Source organism: Electrophorus electricus, chromosome 12 (genome assembly GCF_041902795.1).
Source record: "Electrophorus electricus isolate QZ-2024a chromosome 12, ASM4190279v1, whole genome shotgun sequence".
Classification (NCBI taxonomy): Eukaryota; Metazoa; Chordata; class Actinopteri; order Gymnotiformes; family Gymnotidae; genus Electrophorus; species Electrophorus electricus.
In genome coordinates, this window is record NC_137508.1 from 16,142,364 (window position 1) to 16,162,956 (window position 20,593).

General features: G+C 41.6%; 1 protein-coding gene across 6 annotated transcripts; it reads left to right on the forward strand.

The window, feature by feature from the left end:
- The first annotated feature begins 1,236 nt into the window (after positions 1-1,236).
- On the forward strand, positions 1,237-20,386 carry foxn2a (forkhead box N2a). Of its 6 annotated transcripts, none has more exons than XM_035531762.2 (8): positions 1,237-1,394; positions 9,489-9,515; positions 9,639-9,732; positions 10,169-10,737; positions 12,468-12,592; positions 12,820-12,869; positions 14,090-14,158; positions 16,109-20,386. In XM_035531762.2, the coding sequence occupies exons 2-8, from the start codon at positions 9,513-9,515 to the stop codon at positions 16,582-16,584; spliced, it is 1,386 nt and encodes a 461-aa protein (XP_035387655.1). In that variant the 5' UTR covers positions 1,237-1,394; positions 9,489-9,512; the 3' UTR covers positions 16,585-20,386. The 6 variants fall into 6 exon arrangements, with proteins under 6 accessions (XP_035387655.1, XP_081581371.1, XP_081581372.1 ...); XM_081725245.1 differs by having other exon boundaries at positions 9,493-9,515; XM_081725246.1 differs by having other exon boundaries at positions 1,238-1,394; positions 9,489-9,519.
- Positions 20,387-20,593: the final 207 nt, after the last annotated feature.

A 20,593-nucleotide genomic window follows, 5' to 3' on the forward strand; every position in this document is an offset into this window, starting at 1 on the left:
CAAATTGTGACAGGTGGAGAATTTAGTCATTCTTCCTGCTTAATAATAATGAATCCAATTTTGGAACCCAAGCCACATGGCACAGCTGGGACTCAAACCTTAACCAGATAGAGGAGAAGTATGGGCACTCCAAAGAAGTACTTTTACTGGATATACTGTTGGAAACTAAACTGAAATACTAAATGAACAGCATAGAGTAGGTCATTTAAACTGTAGTAAGCTCACATTCTGACGCACACTACAGGTGCATATTTCTCAAACGAAAGATGATAGATAAAGAAAGGAATGGCATGCTCATCTGAAGGAAGCAGTGACATAAATAACCACTCTGGAAAGTTAAGAGAAACATCCCTTAAGGAGATCTTCTTACTTTGCTTTAAACAAACAAACAAACAAATATGATTTACTCAGACAAAAAAGGGAAGACATTCTTATACTGAGGAGTTCAGAACCCTTGAGAGATACAATATATTAGGTAGCATCAGTAAGCAACATACACAATAATCCAAAAATAAATTCTCAGGAAAGTCTCTCAAGAAATCCTGTTATTCTGGTTGAACAACCAGATAAGAGTCATATTTCAACAGGAGACTGAACAATGACTGAAGTTCGAAATACTCTGGTATGAGCACATAAGTATGGGTTCAGTAACACTTATTGTAGGCTACTTGCGTTTAATCTTGCAATCTCATATTACCCTATCATTCCAATGGTCATATAACTAATTTATTTCTTTCCCATTGTGCAAACAGATGAAAATGCTGTTGAAAGTAGTTTTTCACAGTTCTCTTGCCACCATGACGATCTCCCATTAGACCCAAGTGTTGCATTATATCACTGAGTTTTTGTGAAAGTTTGGTCGCACCCAGGTGCGAGTGCTACACTACAGTGTCATATCATAAATGTGTCAGCTGGACAATGAGGTCAAGATATGGTGTAATGAAAAGGCGGTCACGTTTCACTTGACAAGATGGATTTTTAAACAAAGCTACATTTCATTTACTTTGACACAGAATAAGCTAGATAACAATAAAACAATAAAAATGCCATTATAAAAAACCTAAACGATTTCTGATACAGGCTTGGCAAAGACAGAACACATGTGACTGAGTTAGAATGGCGTGGCCATGAAGGAGCTTAGCAGTGGTGCTATCGCGCTGCGGCAGTTGCCAGGGGATATCGAAGGGGAGGGGTTATGATTGGCTGAAGTGGGTCTGTTGCCTTAGTAACGGCGAAGGGGTTTGGTAGCGTTGCTGTGCGGCGTGATACGAGCGCAGCACGGATGGAGGAAGCAGCTGCTGATTACTGACTCAGTTTGAGGTTGACATCTACATGAGAACATTTGGCGAATTTAACCTCTGTTGCGCTTCTAAATAGGACCAGCTTGCATGAATGTAAGTAGTGGAACAATCGTTAAATAATTTAAATGTATTAGCATTCACGTGGTGACTTGTATAGCTCTAAAAAAGTTATTTGCTAACATTGGAAGTCCAGCGATAGGGTGCCTTACAGCATGGGGACCTTGGGCGCGTACGTTAACACGGAGCTTTAGTTCCTGTATTTTTACTTTGCACTCTTGTGACAAGTGTTCAGTGTTTATACTTCTCTTAATGTCGAGTATATATGCTGAAGAAATATGCAGCCATATCAACAGGGAAATGCCTTTGCCTTGTCTGTGGTATGTAGCCCGACTCGGTGAGCGCATGAGAACAAACTTCTTTTGTGATTGAGGCCACTGATGGAGCGAGCTACTTGAGACGGTGTTTGCATGCGCTTCTACGTGCGATTTGTTCGATAAATGTAGTGTAGGTTTCTTTTTTGCTGGCATTATGCTTCAGATATCGTTGTTTCCTTTCTTACTTTGACTATCATCACGCGCACTGTGTTGTCTGTATTGTTTTAAAATCGCGGGAAAATAGCTTCTACAACTATTGGTAGAGGAGCGCAAAATTCCACAACAAAACCAAAACGTTCAAAAATAGTAAGTCTCCCGCTTTCCGGTTCGTTTGAAACTAGCTTAGCTATCTGAATGAAAATTGCACAAATGGTCAATAACCCAGGCGTAGACGGGTCCACAACAACCTTTGGTTCAATCTGGATTCTAGGCAATAATACTTTTTATTGTGGGCTGGGTACTTCCAACTGTGCAGCGGTGACAACGCTACAAATGGTTGTGTACACTCTGTGTGAACATTAAAGGCAACCTTGACGTATCATATCTTGGGAGAAGAGCCTTTACCGTGTTGGTTAGACAATTATTGTTGAGGCTTTCTGAGTAAGGCCAACAGCGACTACACATTGCTTCCTCAATATCTAAAGGCACTGCTGACGTTCACAACTCACAGTTAGACAATGACTCATTTCACCTACACAAGAAAATTCCGAACACATATTGGCCACTTCCTGTCAGTTCCTGACAAACATCTGGTTCGTATAAACATGGTCATGGCTTCAGATATTTTAATCAACCTTACTTTTGATTGACCAATCTCAATAAAATACCGAGAGGTCTGCCTTTTATTCACTCTATTTTCCATCTGATTCCTCCCATTCATTGAAAGCTTGACCTTATATTGACACTGCAATCTGTTAGCCATTTTGAGCCAGAGAGTCTGCCTGTTGATTGAACAACTGTTACCACTATTCCTATATTTATTATAGTCACAATTTGAATCTGGAAGTGATGCCAGTGCAAACCATGGTTTTGTGGTCATTCTCTATTGTGTTCATTTGTTTTTCTGTAAACAAATGACTGCTTTGCTTTTATCTTTAATCTATTCCACTGGACAGTTAATGTCCTCATGATTCTCAAAAAATTATCAAGTTTTCTAATGACCCTTAATCACAAACTCAAATGAGAAGTTGATTTGTTTGACATCAGCAATAAGTTACATGACTACAAGATGTACTGATCGAGAGCTGAGCACTAAACCTTTTACAAACTCTTTGTTCTGTGGCTAGTCACAAGACTGACAATTTTAATGAGATAGAATTGAGGGGGTGTGTGTGTGCAAAATGTTGGGGTCTCAGTGATGTTGAGTGGATTTTGAAGTTTCTTAAAATAAGCTTTTTCAGTTCTTCATTTGTGTCGCATAGAGGGTGGGGAGCTGATCAGTCTGCTTCATTGAACAGATGTTGTTTGCTGACAACTAAGGCCCAGATAAACAGCAAACCAAGACAAAGAAAAGATAAAGGAGGAGTCAACCTGTTGTTAAGTTATTGCCAGACAATTGAGGGCTTCCAGCACTTTCTGTACTGATGATTGAGCAAATGGGCTATGGATTTTTTTGAGACTGTTGGAAAATGACGTTTTGTGTTCTTAAGATAAAGATGTTGTACATTTTAATTTGCGTAGCTTTTAAGCATGACTGTCCTTTAAATCCTGCTTATATGAAATCCTTCATGTCATGGCAGAGCCTGTGGGCTATGCTTTATGGTACATTCTGCGGAACAAGCACAGAGAAACTTTAGTATGTTTGACCTGCCCCACATGTCTCTGAACACACAAATTTGTTCCTCAACATCAGTAGGATTAATTGATATATGGGTCATACACATCTGGAAGCTTGGTGAAGTTCTTGTGTTACATCATCAAGCAGGCTGTCTTGATGGCGATTGGTAGCTTTTATTTGAGCAAAAGGAGCGTTGCCAGTTCTTGTGCAATATACGCTGAAGGTCCATCTTTTTTAAGTGTTTTACTTCACTTTGTGACCCCAGTGGGTATTAAGAACATTGTCTGTGATCAAGGCACCGTTGAGGATATGGAGCAGTGTCCGAATTGTGTTGTTGAATTTCACCGGATGGGTGTTGCAAGCAAGGGGGATGTCCTGTCTTGCAAAGGCAACATAAATGCAGTTAGCCTCCAGGGAAGAAGTACTAAACCTTGTGTGAATGTTGACGACCTCTGCAGACCATTCAACCTTCTTCATGATGTTTTACTGTAGATTTGCACCTGATATTGTCCTTGAATATCAGGAACAGTATGCAAAATTACGCAAGCATTTTAAAATAACATTTTGATGCAAAGATGATGTGGCAGCTAATGTAGTTATTTTGAAATCATAATCTGAATTTATTGTACCAGAAAGTGCCGTAAATAGGAACTCGAACTTATTTACATATTCTTTTGCTTGATATCTTGATTTTATTCAGGGATTCCTATCTGGTTCATCAGACATATTTGCACCTTTAATGTGGTAGCCTTTGCTGAGTCTCCAGTTGATATGATCTGGCCTTTGTTGGTAGATGACTGTTTTCAGCTCCTGCAGCTGCACACGTTTTTCATCGCCTTCTGCCATACCCACCCACCCACCCACCCACACACACACACACACTCTCACTCTCTCTCTCTCTCTCTCTCTCTCTCTCTCTCTCTCTCTCTCTCTCACACCCATCCCCATTATGTATTTTTTCACCCAGAGTAGCCGACCAGGAGGAGGGACATCCCCACGAGCCCACAAGGCTTCAGTTGTCTTGGTTACATGACATCAGCTCGCCGTAATCCAATATAGACTGCTGGTCTGAATTTGGGTTGCAAATGCATAAAAGCTTTCCTCTTATGGGAGGCACACTTCTGTGCATTTGAACTTGCTCCTCTGTTAAGCGAGCACATTGGCTTGCTTCACATTGAGATGCCCGTGGCTTCCCGAGTTGCTCTGTTTTTCCACCATGATGTCTGGGAAACAGGGATTCTGTGTCACTGGATCCATCACGGTTGTAACCCAGTGAATCCCTGCTGATTTCTGTGTTTGCTTATATGTCCGTTCCTCCACTCTGGCGGAGGTCTTTTGGGGGGGGTTAAGACACACTGACATTGGCACCCGCTCCCCCATTGATAGTGATGCTGAATCTGTTCACCTGATTGAGAGTAAGAATCCAGTTTGTGCCTTGTGTCACTGACTCCAGTGGTCCTTTGTGTGGATCACTCCTTGCTGAATAAACAGGGATTGTTTAATTAAAAAGGCTCTAAAGATGCATGGACTACCTTGGATAATACTCACCAAATATTAGAAGGGCCTGGCTTAAGCTACATGTTACAATAATAGTAAAGCTCCATGCTAAATAATTCTAGGTATTGTGCTTAATAAGGAATTGCATTTCTTAAAGAGAGCTTTATTTATTTTCTTTTTGTTAAGACAGAGAAATAGCTAAGCAGGTTTTCAGGTTCATTTGTTAGATTTACAATTCTGATTGTGCTTAAAGCCTGTCAGTGAAGAGTGAGGCACAGAGAAATGAGTGCTGTCGTGTTTAAGGTTGTGTTAGGGTTTATGGACAGGCTGCCCTCAGCTGCGCTTCCCCCTGGCAACTGATTGAATTGGGGCAGGGGCGGGCAGGTGAGGGGGGAGACGTCAGTGTCACTCCAGTGCTTACTTCTCTGACACACATCCAGCAGTGGGGTGGGTGAGAACGGGACGGAGGGGGGCGGATGTCTGCAGTGTTCTGGAAGCATTTCATCCCTGTGTTCCTTTTCGTCCTGTATGTGTCAAAATACAGTTACTTGTGAAACAGTTGCCAGATTTCCCCACTTCCTCGTTTGTCCCCCCCCCCCCCACCCTGCCAGGACACTGTGTGCGTGTGCGGGCGGTGGCAGTTTGTGTTCACCATGAACTAGGTTGCAATGTTTAGAAAACAGCAGAAGAGCCACAAAGCTGGGGCCATCCGATGACCCATGTGAAGCCAGTTTATGAATTGCTAGCCAATGGAAATTGGTCCGTTTTGCCGAGGACCCACAAAGCAGCTTCCCTGTGTCTAGGGCTCTTCTTAGGTCAGTGGGTCCTGCAGCTTTGTGCTGGTTGTATTCCTGCAATGTCTCGTCTTGCTGCAAATGAGATGTAGAAACCCCATGTGAGGGAGAAAAGTGTCTACTGTATGTCTAACAAGTGATGAATATGATTATTCAGAATCATTGTTAATAATCAATGATAAATAAAATCCTCATGCAAAGAAAAAGTATATGGGCTTGTATACAGTGAAAACCAGTAAAGACAGTCTAGATACTGTAGGCTAGAGAGAGAGAGAGAGAGAGAGAGAGAGATATCACAGTTTATCAGAGGCATGTGAATCAGTTTGCCTGGTCTGAGTACAACTGTGGAAGCGTCTATGTTTGCTCCATTTGCCTCCTTGTCGCCAGGGAGTGTCAGTGACGTCGACCAGTAGGCCAGACTCCCTCCAGTGTATCAGTCAGCCCGCCAAGCACTGAACTCACTCTGTGAACTTTCTTGAAATTGCCATCCTGTTATCTGGGTGAATTCCAGCGGCCAGGGGCCCAGTGCTATACTGACCCAGGCCTGTGACACTGTAGGGGGATGGGAATTGTCTTCGTGTCAACTTTGGTAAGTGTCCCTGAGGATGTTTTACATAAGCACGATGACAATGCACTTGATCTCCCTCACACGCAAACACGCACACATATGCGCGTGCACGCGCACACACACACGCAACGGAACGACATGGTACTTCGTGGCTTTGTTTTTAAAATGATCGCAACATTTTGAGCCTGCTTTATTTTTAGGCTTATTGCTGTTGCATGTCTTTTTCCCTGTTATTAGCCTACTTCTTTGAAAGACTTTTGCTTCCCAGTGGTGAGACACCAGAATATTCCAAATGAATGCCAGCAGTGTTGAAAGAATGTAATACTGTTCAGTCTGAATGTTTGCTTGCCTTTGAGTTTGTGACACACCTTTGCATGTATGAGAGACGTGGGACTTTTCATATCTATATAGTCAGATACGTTTTTTAGCAATAGTTTCTTGTTTACCAATATCAACCTTTGGAGTGTTGGACTTCTAAAGACAGGGTTTGACGTGTTTAAACACCTGGGGCAAGTTTGGGCGGAGGCATTAACGGCTGGGCTCAATTGCTGTTTCTCAAAGGATATTTTCCCTTTTCATACACAATGGTCTTTTCCTCTTGGTGTCCAAAACTGGTATATGGGTATTTGTATTCTTATTTTTATATTTGTATTCACTGTCAGTGCTCTCCCACTATGGTGTTTCAGTACTTTGTCTGGGGCAATACTTTTATAGAGGATTTTGTGTCACTTTGAAAGGGATCGTGTGTGTGTGCCACTCTCTCTCTTTATTAGATCATTTTATATAGGGCTGGACATTTAATCTGGGTCCTGATTCAAATTGATTCCTATTCAAATTCAGTTCAAACTGCAAATCAAACAATAAAGTGCCAATACTGCTTGTGGTAGAGATATTCTGGATTGATGATACACAATGGATACTTTTATAATACTATATAAAACTTACAGTAAGGCAGTTTTTGAAAGGTTAATGTTAAATGTTTATGGCTAGACCCACATTCTTTGCCTGTGTATCTGCCTTAACTTTTATGTTGAGGTGAGTGAGGAGGTGCTAGCCTAAGCAATTCCTATATTTATTGATCTCTTCACATTAACCTCCTCACAACAGCTCTTTTAAGAGACACTGAGTACTATAAAAGGCTCTTTGGTTAGGACAAATAAACAGAAAGCTATCAGGGGTAATGGAAGAGGTCATGTTTCTTTCTTTCGTGCTGGTCCCTCAGAAGCACTTTAGGTGCACTGTAGGTTGCAGGAGAGGCTACTCTGGATCACCACCTGTACTTTTGTGGCTTTAGGGATGAAAGGCTAAAATGGAACCCTCTGCAGCTTCTCTGTCTTGTCTTTCCTCTTTCTCTCTCTCTCTCTCTCTCTCTCTCTCTCTTTTACACTCTCTCTCTCCTCTCGCTACATCTTTTTCCTCTCTCCTCTCTATCCCTCGCTCTCCCTCGCTCACCTCTCTATCCTCTCTGCCTCTCTCTTCTTTCCCTCTTTCTCCTTCTTTTGTCTCTTCCTCCCTTTCCTGGTTTCTCACTCTCTACTTCTCCCCCTTTCTCTGTGTGTGATCGTGAAAGGCCCGGCAGCTCGAGTGGGATTTTTAACTTGCAGATGAGGTGGCGGGTGTTGTGCGGCCAGCCCGGCCCATCTTTGCCTTCTCTGTCTCCCAGTAGCGCCCCCTCCTCCCCTCCCATTCGCTTACAAGTGGCCCATTAACCACCACATCCCTCGGCCTGGCTGCTGCTTTGATGCCTCTCGATAAGAGCGATGCTAATTACAATAATCATAACAATGATGATAACTCACTACGAGCTAATCACGTAAAAGGCACTCTGCCCACCTGCCGGGCGGCCGTGTCTCCTGCACGGAGATTGTCAGATGTAGAGGGAGTGTGCTTTTGAGGCCTGAGAGCTCCTACAATCCCGTGCCACAGCACCTGGAAGCTATTAGGACTGCTACACTAAGCCACGGTGAGCGCTTTTGGTGTTGAAGGGAGTTATGGATGACCCAGGGGCTAAAGAGGTGAGGCGTGCAAATATTAATGGGTTAAGGGATGCAGTATTTAGGTGTGGTTATAACCCAAGTATACTCACATTATGATAACACAAGAAAGTGTCTGCAGTTCTGCAACTACCTATATATTCTGAAAACAGCACACTTTCACCTTCAGTCATTACACATTACAAGCATCAGAAAAGGTTGATGCCTTGCTGTTTATGTGCAGGTAAGAGGAATTGTCACTGTCAAAGACTGTGTGTATATTTGTAACTGCACTTGACCGCTAACTACTCTCCCAAGTGAAAGATTTCCATTCCTGGCTTGCCGTCATGGAGGAAGCTTTGCTGTAACACAAATGGGCAGCTTTGCTGCTGCCTGACATGTGATTGCTCCTCTTTTTAGACTCATCATGGACAGAATGACTTATTTATTAATATCTACTGTTTCCATGGTGCTTCCTCATGCTGTCTCGCTCTCCTGCTCAGTCTTTTTCTCCACCGCTCCTGGATGGTCATATTTTGGATGGTTTCCCTCTCCCCTGGCTGTGTGCGTTCTGTCTAAGTGGAACCAGCTGATATTTCTCCACTGTGGCCCTGATGCTGCGCTGTTGCAATTGGTTTCGTTTTGTATTGAAGGTACTGAGAGACCAGCCAGCCAGACCACTGACCTGCCCAATGTAGCCTTCCTATCTACACACACTTTCTTCCTCCTTTTATACTTACTCTGACTGGGTATGACCCAGTTTTTCCCTAAAGCTACTGGTGAAAGCCTCTACCTCTCCAGTGAGCTGCTCATCCCCTCCCTCCCTCCCTTCCTCCCAGGGACGGCATGCAATACCTATGCTCTTCGTTCTGGGGGAGGATAATGTAGGAGATTGTGAATGTGGTTGAAGGCTGCACTAGATGGACTTTCCTGCTCCCTGCTCTCATTTGCTTCTCAGTCTAAGCACCTGTCACCACATCCCCACCCCACCACTATGCCCCTCCCCCTAACTGTGACAGCCTGGTTGTCATGGTGACATCAAGAGTAAAGATTTAAGCTTGGTGTGAGTAGATAGGAGGGACTGTCTGATTTGTATTTTAATGCTCTGACCTCCTTTCTTCTCTTAATGCCACAACTGGGAAACACATCCCTGCACTTGGACATAATTTTTGTGCGGATGGACTTAACGGTGGGTCATCTGAAGTCAGTTCGCGGAAATGACGCGTAAATGGTAGGTGAGGAATACTGTGCCAAAAACTCCTTCAGGCCAATTTCTTTTTTCTGCATTACAGGGATAATGCTGCCAAACAGTCTGACTGTCACTGATGATGAATGAAAATTTGTTTCCGATTAGCTGCACATCACTCTAACCGAAGAGAGCAGTTTAATTCCAGTGGACAGAACTTTTCACACTGATGCAAATAAGTCCCAAGGATACAGCCAAAGAGGTATGTCAGTGGTAGTGTCTGGCTGGTGCAGAGGTGCCTCTCAAGGCTATTTTGTTTTACTGGAGCCCTCCTTGTTCAAGAATGGCTGGATAGTTTTTCATTGTCATTGATGACTGAATAATAGTTGTATGTGGGCTGTGGGGAGGTGGGTAGGCAGAAAAGAGAAACTACAATCATTTTGGCCACTTGAAGTGTGCTCCTCGTGGGTCCTCATAAAGGAGAGTCTCTCCTCAGGCACCAGAGATGGCAGTAAGAGGAGAGAGAGACAGACCCTTGGCCTGATTAGTAAATCATTTCAATATGTGGCATTATTTTCTCTTTGGTCTTACCTGTTCTGTTTTACAGAAAACAAAACAAAACCAATAAGCTCTCTTTGTCAGGTTTAATGTAACGGTCATATGTTTCTCAGTGTCTGTTGTTTTCTCCTCTTGCCCAGCCCTCCTTGTTTTAATGGGTCCAATCATCGGTATGTCGCCGGATAAGAAAGCAGAGTCCCCAGGGTTGCTAGAGGATCACGTGTGTGCGCAGGCGTCATGCAGGGCAGCCGCGCTGCCTGAGGCTGAGTGTGCCTCCAGCCCCCTGGCCACCAGCGTCGACCGCGTATCCGGTGCCGCCGACGAGGAGCTCACCAACCTCAACTGGCTTCACGAGAACCTCCTGCAGAACTTCACGCTGGGTGGGCCCGAGGCCCAGGCTAGCCCCAGCCCGCTCTTTGACATCGAGGGCAGGTCAGAGCACTTCTCCAGCTCGCCGGCCTCGTCCGCTTGCTCTCGCGCAAATGATCAGGACTCGCTCAAGTCCAAGCCCCCATTCTCCTTTTCCCTGCTCATCTACATGGCTATTGAACAGTCGCCCAGCAAGTCATTGCCCGTCAAGGACATCTATGGCTGGATCCTGGAGCACTTCCCCTACTTCTCCAGTGCCCCCACTGGCTGGAAGAACTCAGTGCGCCACAACCTGTCTCTCAACAAGTGCTTCCGTAAGGTGGAGAAGAGCCTTGGGAAGGTGAGCTGAGGTCCCTGCTCTGGTCCTTTTCAGGTTTCAGTTTTTTTCTCTCTCTTCCTGATGCACATTACCTGATTGAAGTTTGGCTAATTCATACTTCAGCACCTTTATATCTGCAGCTTTTGAGAGTGGCTTATCACAGAGACAAGTTCAACACCTACCGTTCTAGCGTGCTGGCAAAACGCCAAAGTATTGTGTTCCTCACTCTGGCTGGGTTCTTCACTTTGTCTGGCTTACTTACTGTCTAGTTCCCATCCAAAACTAATCCCATATGGAAAGGTCATGGGTTCTCAGTTCTCAGCTAATTTAACAGTATTTAACAGTGTTTAATAAGGTGTTGTAAAGAAATACAGTAGAGAAAATACAGTAACTGTATTCAATAAGGCGTTGCAAAGGGACAAATTAAGGGGACAATTGGGGACCAAAGCCTTCCCCATAACCATGCACACATGAAACCTTGAGCTCAGCACTGCACTCTTTGTTTCACCATTGGCTTATTATACTTCCTGGCAAATCATCATGAGCTTTGAAAAAAATATGCTAATAGAACATTATGACCTGGAACAAAGTAATAACCCCTCCCTAATTACCCCTCCACCCTTACCAAAATACCTACAAATGTTATTTGAAAAAAATGCTGATTTATATTATTTTTAATTATTTTTATGACATTTAAATCATTGGTAATTTTTGTGGGTTGTTGATTTCAGTTGTATTAACTACATAATAACTGTAAACATAATGTAAAAATTATGGACAATTTAATGACTTTGCATGGTAGTTAATAGAGCATGAAGCAAATGAAGCAGTGTTGTAGTGGTTAGAGGCCTGCTCATGTGTGGGTCTTGTGAGTATATCTGCTGGGGTGCAGGAAAGGTGAGAGAGACCCTGAATCCAGTCAAGGTCGGGGGCCCTCCCAGGGAGAATCTGTAGAGAAAGCTCCAGGCACATGCAGAGTAGCCTTATCAGTGTTTGGGTGCATGCAAGAGAGAGAGAAGAATAGAGAAAGTGGAAAGTAGAGAGTACAGAAAGGACAGAAGGTGTTTTACTGCTGGTATATTTATCATATATCTTTTTTATACTTGATTCAAGTCTATTTTACTCCAAGTAAATAGGTGCTTTTTCAGGTTGTTTTTTTAATGCTAAACAGATGCTACATGTTAAACAGGTGCTACTTGGTGACACGGGTGACTATATGAAGACAGTCTGATATTAAGTTGTTCAGTGTGATAAGACCTCAGAACGAGAGCATGCAGTAGGTGGGAGGAGGGCTATAACCTTGACTCAGATTACTAGCCAGCTCATAAACAGGAAGGAGGAAATGTTGTCATGGCAATTGAAACCTGGTGATGTCATTTGAAACCAGCTATTCTTCATTCTCTCTGAAGAACAGGGCTTGCACAGGCTTTTGGAGCTGTCACTTTCTAACCATTGACCCCTTTAGTGCTGGTGTAAGATCATCCCTCAGCCAGACACTTTTTCTTTCTCTCTTTTAATCATATACATACTCTTTCTCACTTTGTTCTGGTGTATCACTTTTGTCTTTGTATAGTTGAAATCAACTTTAAATATATTTACCCTTGAGTGCAAAAATGGTAACTTTTCAATTTGAAAAATTTCAGACAAAAAGTGAACAAATTTCACTTCAAAAAAGGAGCCATGTCAGATAGCAAGTTATTTTCCAAAATCTGGAGGTTGTTTTTTAACTTCTTTCTTTGTGGCTACATCAGGTAAATGGGAAGGGCTCTTTATGGTGCGTTGACCCTGAGTACAGGCCGAATCTGATCCAAGCTCTAAAGAAACAGCACTTCCCTGCACCCCATGGCTTCTATACACCTCCTGCCTCCCCACCTAGGTGAGATGCACATACACAATTATGGGCATGTGCATACACAAATACACACACACACACACACACACACACACACACACACACACACACACACACAGATGCTGAAGGTGAATTGTTCTCTGTTCTGATCCCTATTCTTCACTGTCTTAACAATTCTCCCTCTCTCCCACCCTCTCTCTCTGTCTCCCTCCTCTCTCCATCACCCTCTTTCTTCTTTCTTTCTCTGGCAGTGCCTTCTCGCCTTCCCGTAATCTCTTTCTACAGGGCTGCTCTCTCAAAGGTGAGGCATTCTCTTTTTATACATTCTATGACACCCTTATATGTTTTCAGGAAACTAGTATGCCATATTGATTTTCAGACTGAGTCAAAGCCACAATGGAGCCCCGTTTTAAGTCACTGACGACTAACACATGTTCTTCCACACAGGAGTAACATATGCCACTCAATTTGATCTTGCAAAGCATATAAAATAAATATATAAATAAACTTTGCTTTGATCTTTTACTGCCTGCTATGTCCTATTTTGTTCTCATTAGGCAAATTCATCAAATATGATCAGATAAATACTCAAATTATTTAAATTGATCATGGGTATACTACTACAAGTATGATTGACTGACTGAAATAATTTTAAGAATGTACTGTATGGGCAAAAATATCTGAGATATCTTGAAAAGGTGGTTTGCATACAGATGATTTAATTTTGTATGCAAACTGAATTCTAAAACATCAGTCTATTTGCCAATTCCCATAATATGCCAGCCATGACCAAAACAAATCAGTTATAGACATTAACTAAGCATTAGGGGACTGTTAGCCTTTAAGGACAAGATCGCCCTTTCACATCTGGTCTCACTGTAACACCTGGGAAAACCCATGCAAAAAAAAAAATAAATAAAAATCCATGTTTTCTTTCAATTTCGAAAGATTGTGTACTTCCTACATGTCAACCATGCTGGGCCCGCTATCATTTTTTTAGGATGACTACCACAGTGCTGGGTTCCCCTTCACTGTGTCTATTTATCATGTCTAGCAGTGGAACAATAAACGATATCAGTCAGGACTGTTCATTAAAAATAGGATTTCGATTAGGACTTCACTGAATCTGTGTTTTGTGAAATCACCTTTGGGTTGTCAACAAGAACACATCTGTTAAACTAATCAGAGTGTGCTTTGATTTAGGCATGGATCTGGGGAGCCCCACATACATGGAACAGACTGATGCAGACTATTCAGTGTAGCCTTAAATGACAGTGTCTTACACCTCCCTCTGTCTGTCCTCTGCTCTCTGTAACCTTGACTACGGAGGCAGTTCACTCTCCCCTATCTGGCTGGTAATGAATAATTCACGTTTCCTGAAGGGTGGCATGGGAACTGAGAAACCCCAGTCCCCCGATCTACTCCCTCCCCCTGATCACACTCACGCAAACACATGGAGAGAGGGAGAGAGAGGGAGAGCTTAGATTGCTGAATGCTATGTGTTTTTCCTTTCTCTTCCAGAGTCTGATATTGATGCTGCCACAGCTATGATGCTCTTAAACTCTGCCCCGGGGCACCACGTCAATCCATGTAAGAGAAACCTTCACACCTACCTCCTTCCTTTTTCAGCCCTTTCTTCTTTTTGTTCCTTATGCTTTGTACTTGTTTAGACTGTGAGGTGAAGAATTCCTTTGCATTAACTCTGTCCGCAACTTATATAAACTACAGCAAATGGACATGTGCATTCGGAGTCCATAAGAATGCAATCACTGGTTGAGATAATTGATCATCTCACATCATAGGCACACAATGTGAAAAGCATGACACCACTCTCAGGATCTATGATACCTGACATTTACAGTAATAAGTATAAGCAAGTAGCAAGGAAGGAATGTGCTCAAAATCTTTAAAAAAACAAAAGTTAAAAAATCTGAAAATAAGTAGGGAAGCACCAATATCAAATTAGCACCATGTTGTGGCCGATACCATGATTAATAACTTTGATTTTACCTTTATGCATTTTAAAGTCATTTCAAACTATAGTCTATATATGATGTGCAGTGGGTGCAAGACATGTTAAACTAGGCATGTCACAGGCATATCAGACATCACAGTTATTGCAAAGGTGCTGTATTAACACAAAGGAGAATTTTATTTTCATAAAGTTTTATTTTTTAACTCTTCACAAATGTTTACATTTACGGCATTTAGCAGACGCGCTTATCCAAAGCGACTTACAAAAGTGCTTTGTCATTTACTCATAGAATATATCCAAGTACAGTATAGTAGGTTAGAATTAAACATACCAATGAACTAAAATACTGTAGAATACAGGGATGAATGCTGATACCTAGAAGTGCAAAATACATATGGTCTATCTTAAACAATGATAAATGCTATAAACAATAAGTGCTAGAGTTTGTTAAACAACATATACAGTGCCCTACAATAAGTACTAAATTAGTACTTATTGTTAAATGTTATTCTACAGGTACAGGTATAAGAAAGCCTATGGCTGGAAATCTCCCAGAAAAAAAACAAAACATAACTCCAAAACTCCATAGTCACCAACATGCGATACTCTGCTTAATGATTAAACTGCAACATACAACAACGCAATAAATGTGATGTGAAAATGATCCCAAATACATGCTGCACTTTACAAAAGAAAACATTTTGTTTTGGTACTTGAATAATATTAGTTATAACTATATACATTTATAACTGTGTGTGTATGTGTATATATATATATATATATATATATATATATATATATATATATATATATATATAAAACAGAATTAAATTAAACAGAAGGCTTAATCTGATGAAAATTACCTGTTATAATTATCAACTTAAATTACAATAATCATAAATTCAAAATTGTCCATATTAGCAAAAAAAATATACATCAGACACTGATATATCATGCACCTGTAAAAAATAACTATCTGTTAGACTGATAATATGAAATGGCTTATTCAAAGGCCCACGAAAAATGCTTCTCCCATTATTGACTGACTTTTAGTCCGAATATGCAATATACTATATGTATATTTTTAACCTTGCATATGTTGCCAAGAACTCTGTTGCAGTCTGTAGCTTTTAAAACCACTTATGCCTAATTAGTGTAGCATTGCTCTCTCTTCACACATCCTTATTAAGCATGTCACTGTAGTCTTTTGCAGCTCTAATGAGGCTTAATGACTCTTCCAAGCTTGCTATCAGAAGAGTCCTTAATAGAGGCTTCACTACTTAAAGTGCTTTCTAAGTCTCCTGTGTTGTCTTTACTGCTGCCTTGTGTTAAAAAATCGTGTCTCTTTACTGCAAATTTAATTAATCCATATTGTTACTTTGTAGTGCATGGAAGTGTATTATGAATTATATAGTACATTACACTGTGTTGTGTTCTCTGTAAGTCTCACAGGTTAATAGGCTTTTAATGGGCTAATAGGTCACAGGGTAGCACTCGCCCACGAACACACCTTTTTTTTGTTTTGTTTTTGTTTTGTTTTTTTTCTTTTCCTTTCTCTCTGTAAGCTGACCCTGACATCCCCATGGACTTGTCCCGACCTGACTCGGTCCTGGTGAGCAGTGACCCAAAGCAAGACCACAACTACAGCAGCTCCTCTTTCCAGCGCTGCTCTTCCCGTTCTTCCTCCTCCTCTTCCTCCCCCACCTCGCTCTCCTCTCTAGACGAGGGCAGGGGCGGTATGGCCAGAGAGGATTCAGTGCAGGGACTGTGGGCCGGCAGTGAAGGCTTTCACAGCGACGAGGACTCAGAGGAGGAGCGGAGTCCCCGGCGGACACCTGTCACTCCACGCCGCCCACCTGCACTCAAGTGCTCCCCTCCCTGCAAGAGGGTGCGGCGTGAGGCCAGACCGGAACTGGATGAGGAGCTGAAGGAGGCGGCTGGCTCTCTCCTGCACCTGGCCGGCGTCCGCTCCTGCCTGGACCTGTCCAAGCGGGCTGTCTCAGCTGTCAAGAGCAAAAAAATGGAAAAGTTTTGGAAATGAGGGGTCTGCACGTGTGCCTGCAATTTGTGCCCCTCACACCCTTTCTCCCAACCCCAGACTGTATGGCAGTGACTGTGCCTCATTTTTTCTCCTGATCAATTACATTTTTATGTTCGTTTTTGTTATACCCCATCTCCCTTTATTAGGACTATTTCCCTCTCCAGCTTAAGCTACGGCAATACTACCATTCACACAGTAGAACTAAGCCATATGAAGCCTTTTGTGTGAGGGCAAAGAAAAGCAAAATTTTTATACCTATCCCAAAAGAATTAAGTGTGTTTTCACATAACAGACACAAACTCTTTCCTGAAAATCAAGCTTCAGGAAAAAGATGAACATGTTTATTTCTTTACTATAACTACTTTGCATGCTTCCTCTTCAAATCAGTGTCCTCCTTTTTCAAGTGAATCTGTGGTGTTTATAGAATGAGTGCTTGTCTACAATCTACATGGAACTAACCACCCCTGTGTGAAACCTTTTGAATTTCTAGGCATTAAGGGGAAAAATCAAATCCCCCAAAGGTGGATTTTTTTTGTTTGGTTGTTTTGGGTTTTTTTTTTTTTTTTTGGATAGACCACCTCAGTTTACCATACCAAGGCAGATGCAATAATAACCTTCTGACATCACAGTCGTTGGCACTGATCATGTTCATTTTTTGGAACATATTTTGCTTTGGTTGCACTGCCAGTGTCAAAAAGTAGTATAGAGCAAAGTGGTTGTTTGAATTGAGGGCAAGATTTTTGGGACTGAACTCCTCGCTGGCTATCGAGTTTGGCTTTTTTCGGTTTGAGGGCTCTGATTCAGATGTCGCATCACCATTGAAGAATACATGACAGAATTGCAGGACTTCTGCTGGGTGGGTTTCAAACTGGGGATCGACCCTAAAAAGAATCCCACACTGCTGACCCACCTCTTTCTCTCACCTTCTTTTGGCCACTGCTGTTTCATTTTCCTGTCCCCTCACTGTTTTGTGTGCAGCTGGAACTGATCTTAGCAGTGGAGTTTTTTGTTTATATTTCCTATTTGTTTACAACCTATGCAACAACAAAACAAAACAAAACAAAAAATGGCAGCCGTAGTAGCCATGTTTGAACCTTTGAATATATCTGTGCGCGTATGAGTGTGCATGTTTTTATAAGGTGTGCCTAACTGCACTGATGGGGGTCATGAGTGGAAAGTCTGATGCGTCAAGCTCCAGGTTTTTTACTAACAGGCTGGCAGGAAGAAAGCAGTTCAGGAACACTACCATGTCATCCCATAATCCCTGCAGCATTCCTTTTGTCATTCCAACACCAGGACATAGAAAAGGACCAATCTGAATCAACTTGAAGTGGTCCACTTTGTTGCACTTATCATTGTTTTCATTTATGCACTGTATTGGTGTATCAAAGCCTAAACCACAAGTTACTCTTTGACAGTAGTTAGTGGATGACTACTTACTGTATTGTTAGTCCAGTCTTTATAGTTTAGTATTTCTCTCACTCTAACACCCCTAATTCAATTCAACATCTTATAATGAAGCCCTAATTCATGGGAACTGGAGTAAGGGCGACCTCTTACTGCAGTGTTGTAAAAGGTTCAAAGAACCACTCACTTGTATGTTTGAATTCCCTGCCAATAAGGAACCTTTTCATGTTTGTAGTAATGATAACACTGGGATCACACAAAAGACTGACCTCATAATGAATATTTAAGTTCAAGGTCATTTTACTGGTATGTTGAATAAGCTCTGTTTTCTGCCATCATAGAATAGAGGTTCCCCCCCACCCCTCAGCCCTGAGGAAAAAAACACTCTTTAAAGAGAATTGTACAATAGTGCAGAATTAATTGTTAAGCCCTGGGGCAGTTCATTAGAAATGCATGACCTGTGCCAAAACAATTTAATCACTGCCACAAAGGTATCCTGTTGAGTTAATGATGGCCATATTTCTTGCAATTTTTGGAGGAAGGGTAAGGAAATAGGACTTTTTCACCTAGGCTTTTAATATCACAAATATCATTTTGTTCTGAAGTAAAAAGGGTTCCAAGTGTTTTATTTCTGATGGCATGCCTTAGGAGAGGGGCTTTTAATGACTGCCAAAGCCTTTTTGGGCCCTCTCTGTAAAGAATTGTGATATATTTAAAATTTTGGAGCTGCAACGGTGGTGTCACAACTATTTTAATATAAAATGTTATCAGAAAATATCAGTTATCAGAAACTGCCATTATGAACTGCCAGTTCATATGAGGTCATTCATGCATTTTCTGGAGATAGACATTCTTGTTTGCTATTCAAAAATGCTGTTTTACAATAGTGTTTATTGTTTGTTTAAGATTTAATTCTGAAGAATGTAAGAGAAGAAATTGCCAACTAAAGGTTGACATGATTTGTAACTGCCACTGAAGCTCTTTTTGCAACTGTTTTTCATTCATTGAACACAGTGTATTACTCATCCCTAATGACTGTCTTAATGAGCTGTTTTGTTATTTTATTATCGGGGTACTTGGAATTCTATTCCCTCTTTTGGGGATTTGACAAGGTCACGGATTCGCTATATGATGAAACTCGACTTTTGGTATTCCTACTTTATTGCTAACTCAAGCTGCCACCTCAGTATCAGTTTATTATTTTATTCTGCTGTCTGTTAGACAGACACAAATGTGGTTTTTGTATTCTAACCTCTGTTAATAAAAATGTTTATAGTTTATTTTCGCCAAAGATATGCAATTGCATTATACATGGTATTATTGAATAAAATATGTGCTTCTTTTACATGAATTGCCCATATATTTAAAAAAAAATGTATCTGCTCCCTCTCCTCTGAAAAGAGGAGTTCATTTTTTTATTCTGGAGTTCTGTGGCCACTACACTTCAATCACCAGACACTTTATATAAAATGCTTACATTGTGGTTGTAGAGTTAAATTCTAGCCTTTAACCAAAAGGTTTGTTAGCCATTCAGCAATGGTTCATTTCTGATCACAGATCAGCTGGATATTTTGGGCCACTGAAATTTGTTTATGCTGTGCATAAACTTGTACTAGCTCAGCATACATTTACCTGACACTTTTATCCAAAGCAGCTTACAATTATGACTGAGTACAACTTGAGCAATTGAGGGTTAAGGGCCTTGCTCAGGGGCCCAACAGTGGCAACTTGTCAGTGGGGGGGCTTGAACCAGTAACCTTCCAATTGTAAGTCAAGTAGCTTAACCACCAAGCTATACACAACCATGCTGCTGTCATGTCAGTGTTAATGATGTATTAGGAATTGTCCCAAATAGTATCCAGTCAGCAGTGGTCCTGTTCATGCAGGGATCAGTGATAAAGGGCATAGAGACTGGCTAACAAATTGTGAATGCCAATGGATGGGCTACAGTCTGTAACTGGACAGTTAAATAATCCACCTTCAAAATAATAGCTATTTAATGATGTCTAATATCCAATAGAGTTGCCAGTGAGTGAAGGTGCAAAATGTGTTTCTAAGGTTAACACATTTTTTAGGTGTTTCTAATAAACCTTTCGGTGAATGTAGTTGATTCATTAGATTTCTTAAAGTGGTAAAACTGTAAGCTTAACAGTGCTGCCATCTCCTGGTTACAAAAGGACGTGCAGCTAAGTTTTGAAAGCGGAATGCATTTGCGTGCATTGTCCATTAGATTGTCTCAGACGGCAGTTACTATTGTTTAACACACTTATCTACTAGATTGGCCAGTTCTCTTCTGCTTACTCTGACACACACACACACACACACACACACACACACACACACACACACACACACACACACACACACACACACACACACACACACACACACACACGAAAAATCTCTTCGCCAAACTATTAGATATCCACACAACTTTTTTAAGTGACCCTGGCACCCAGTGTTTACATACTGCTCTGAGACTAGTGTCCTTTATAGATGAAGGCAGTACACTGGCAACTGCATTACACTGACAGTTACCAAGCAACCAGACAGGGTTGAAGTCTCAGTCTGTGAAATACTATATGAATGAGAAAGAGAGACA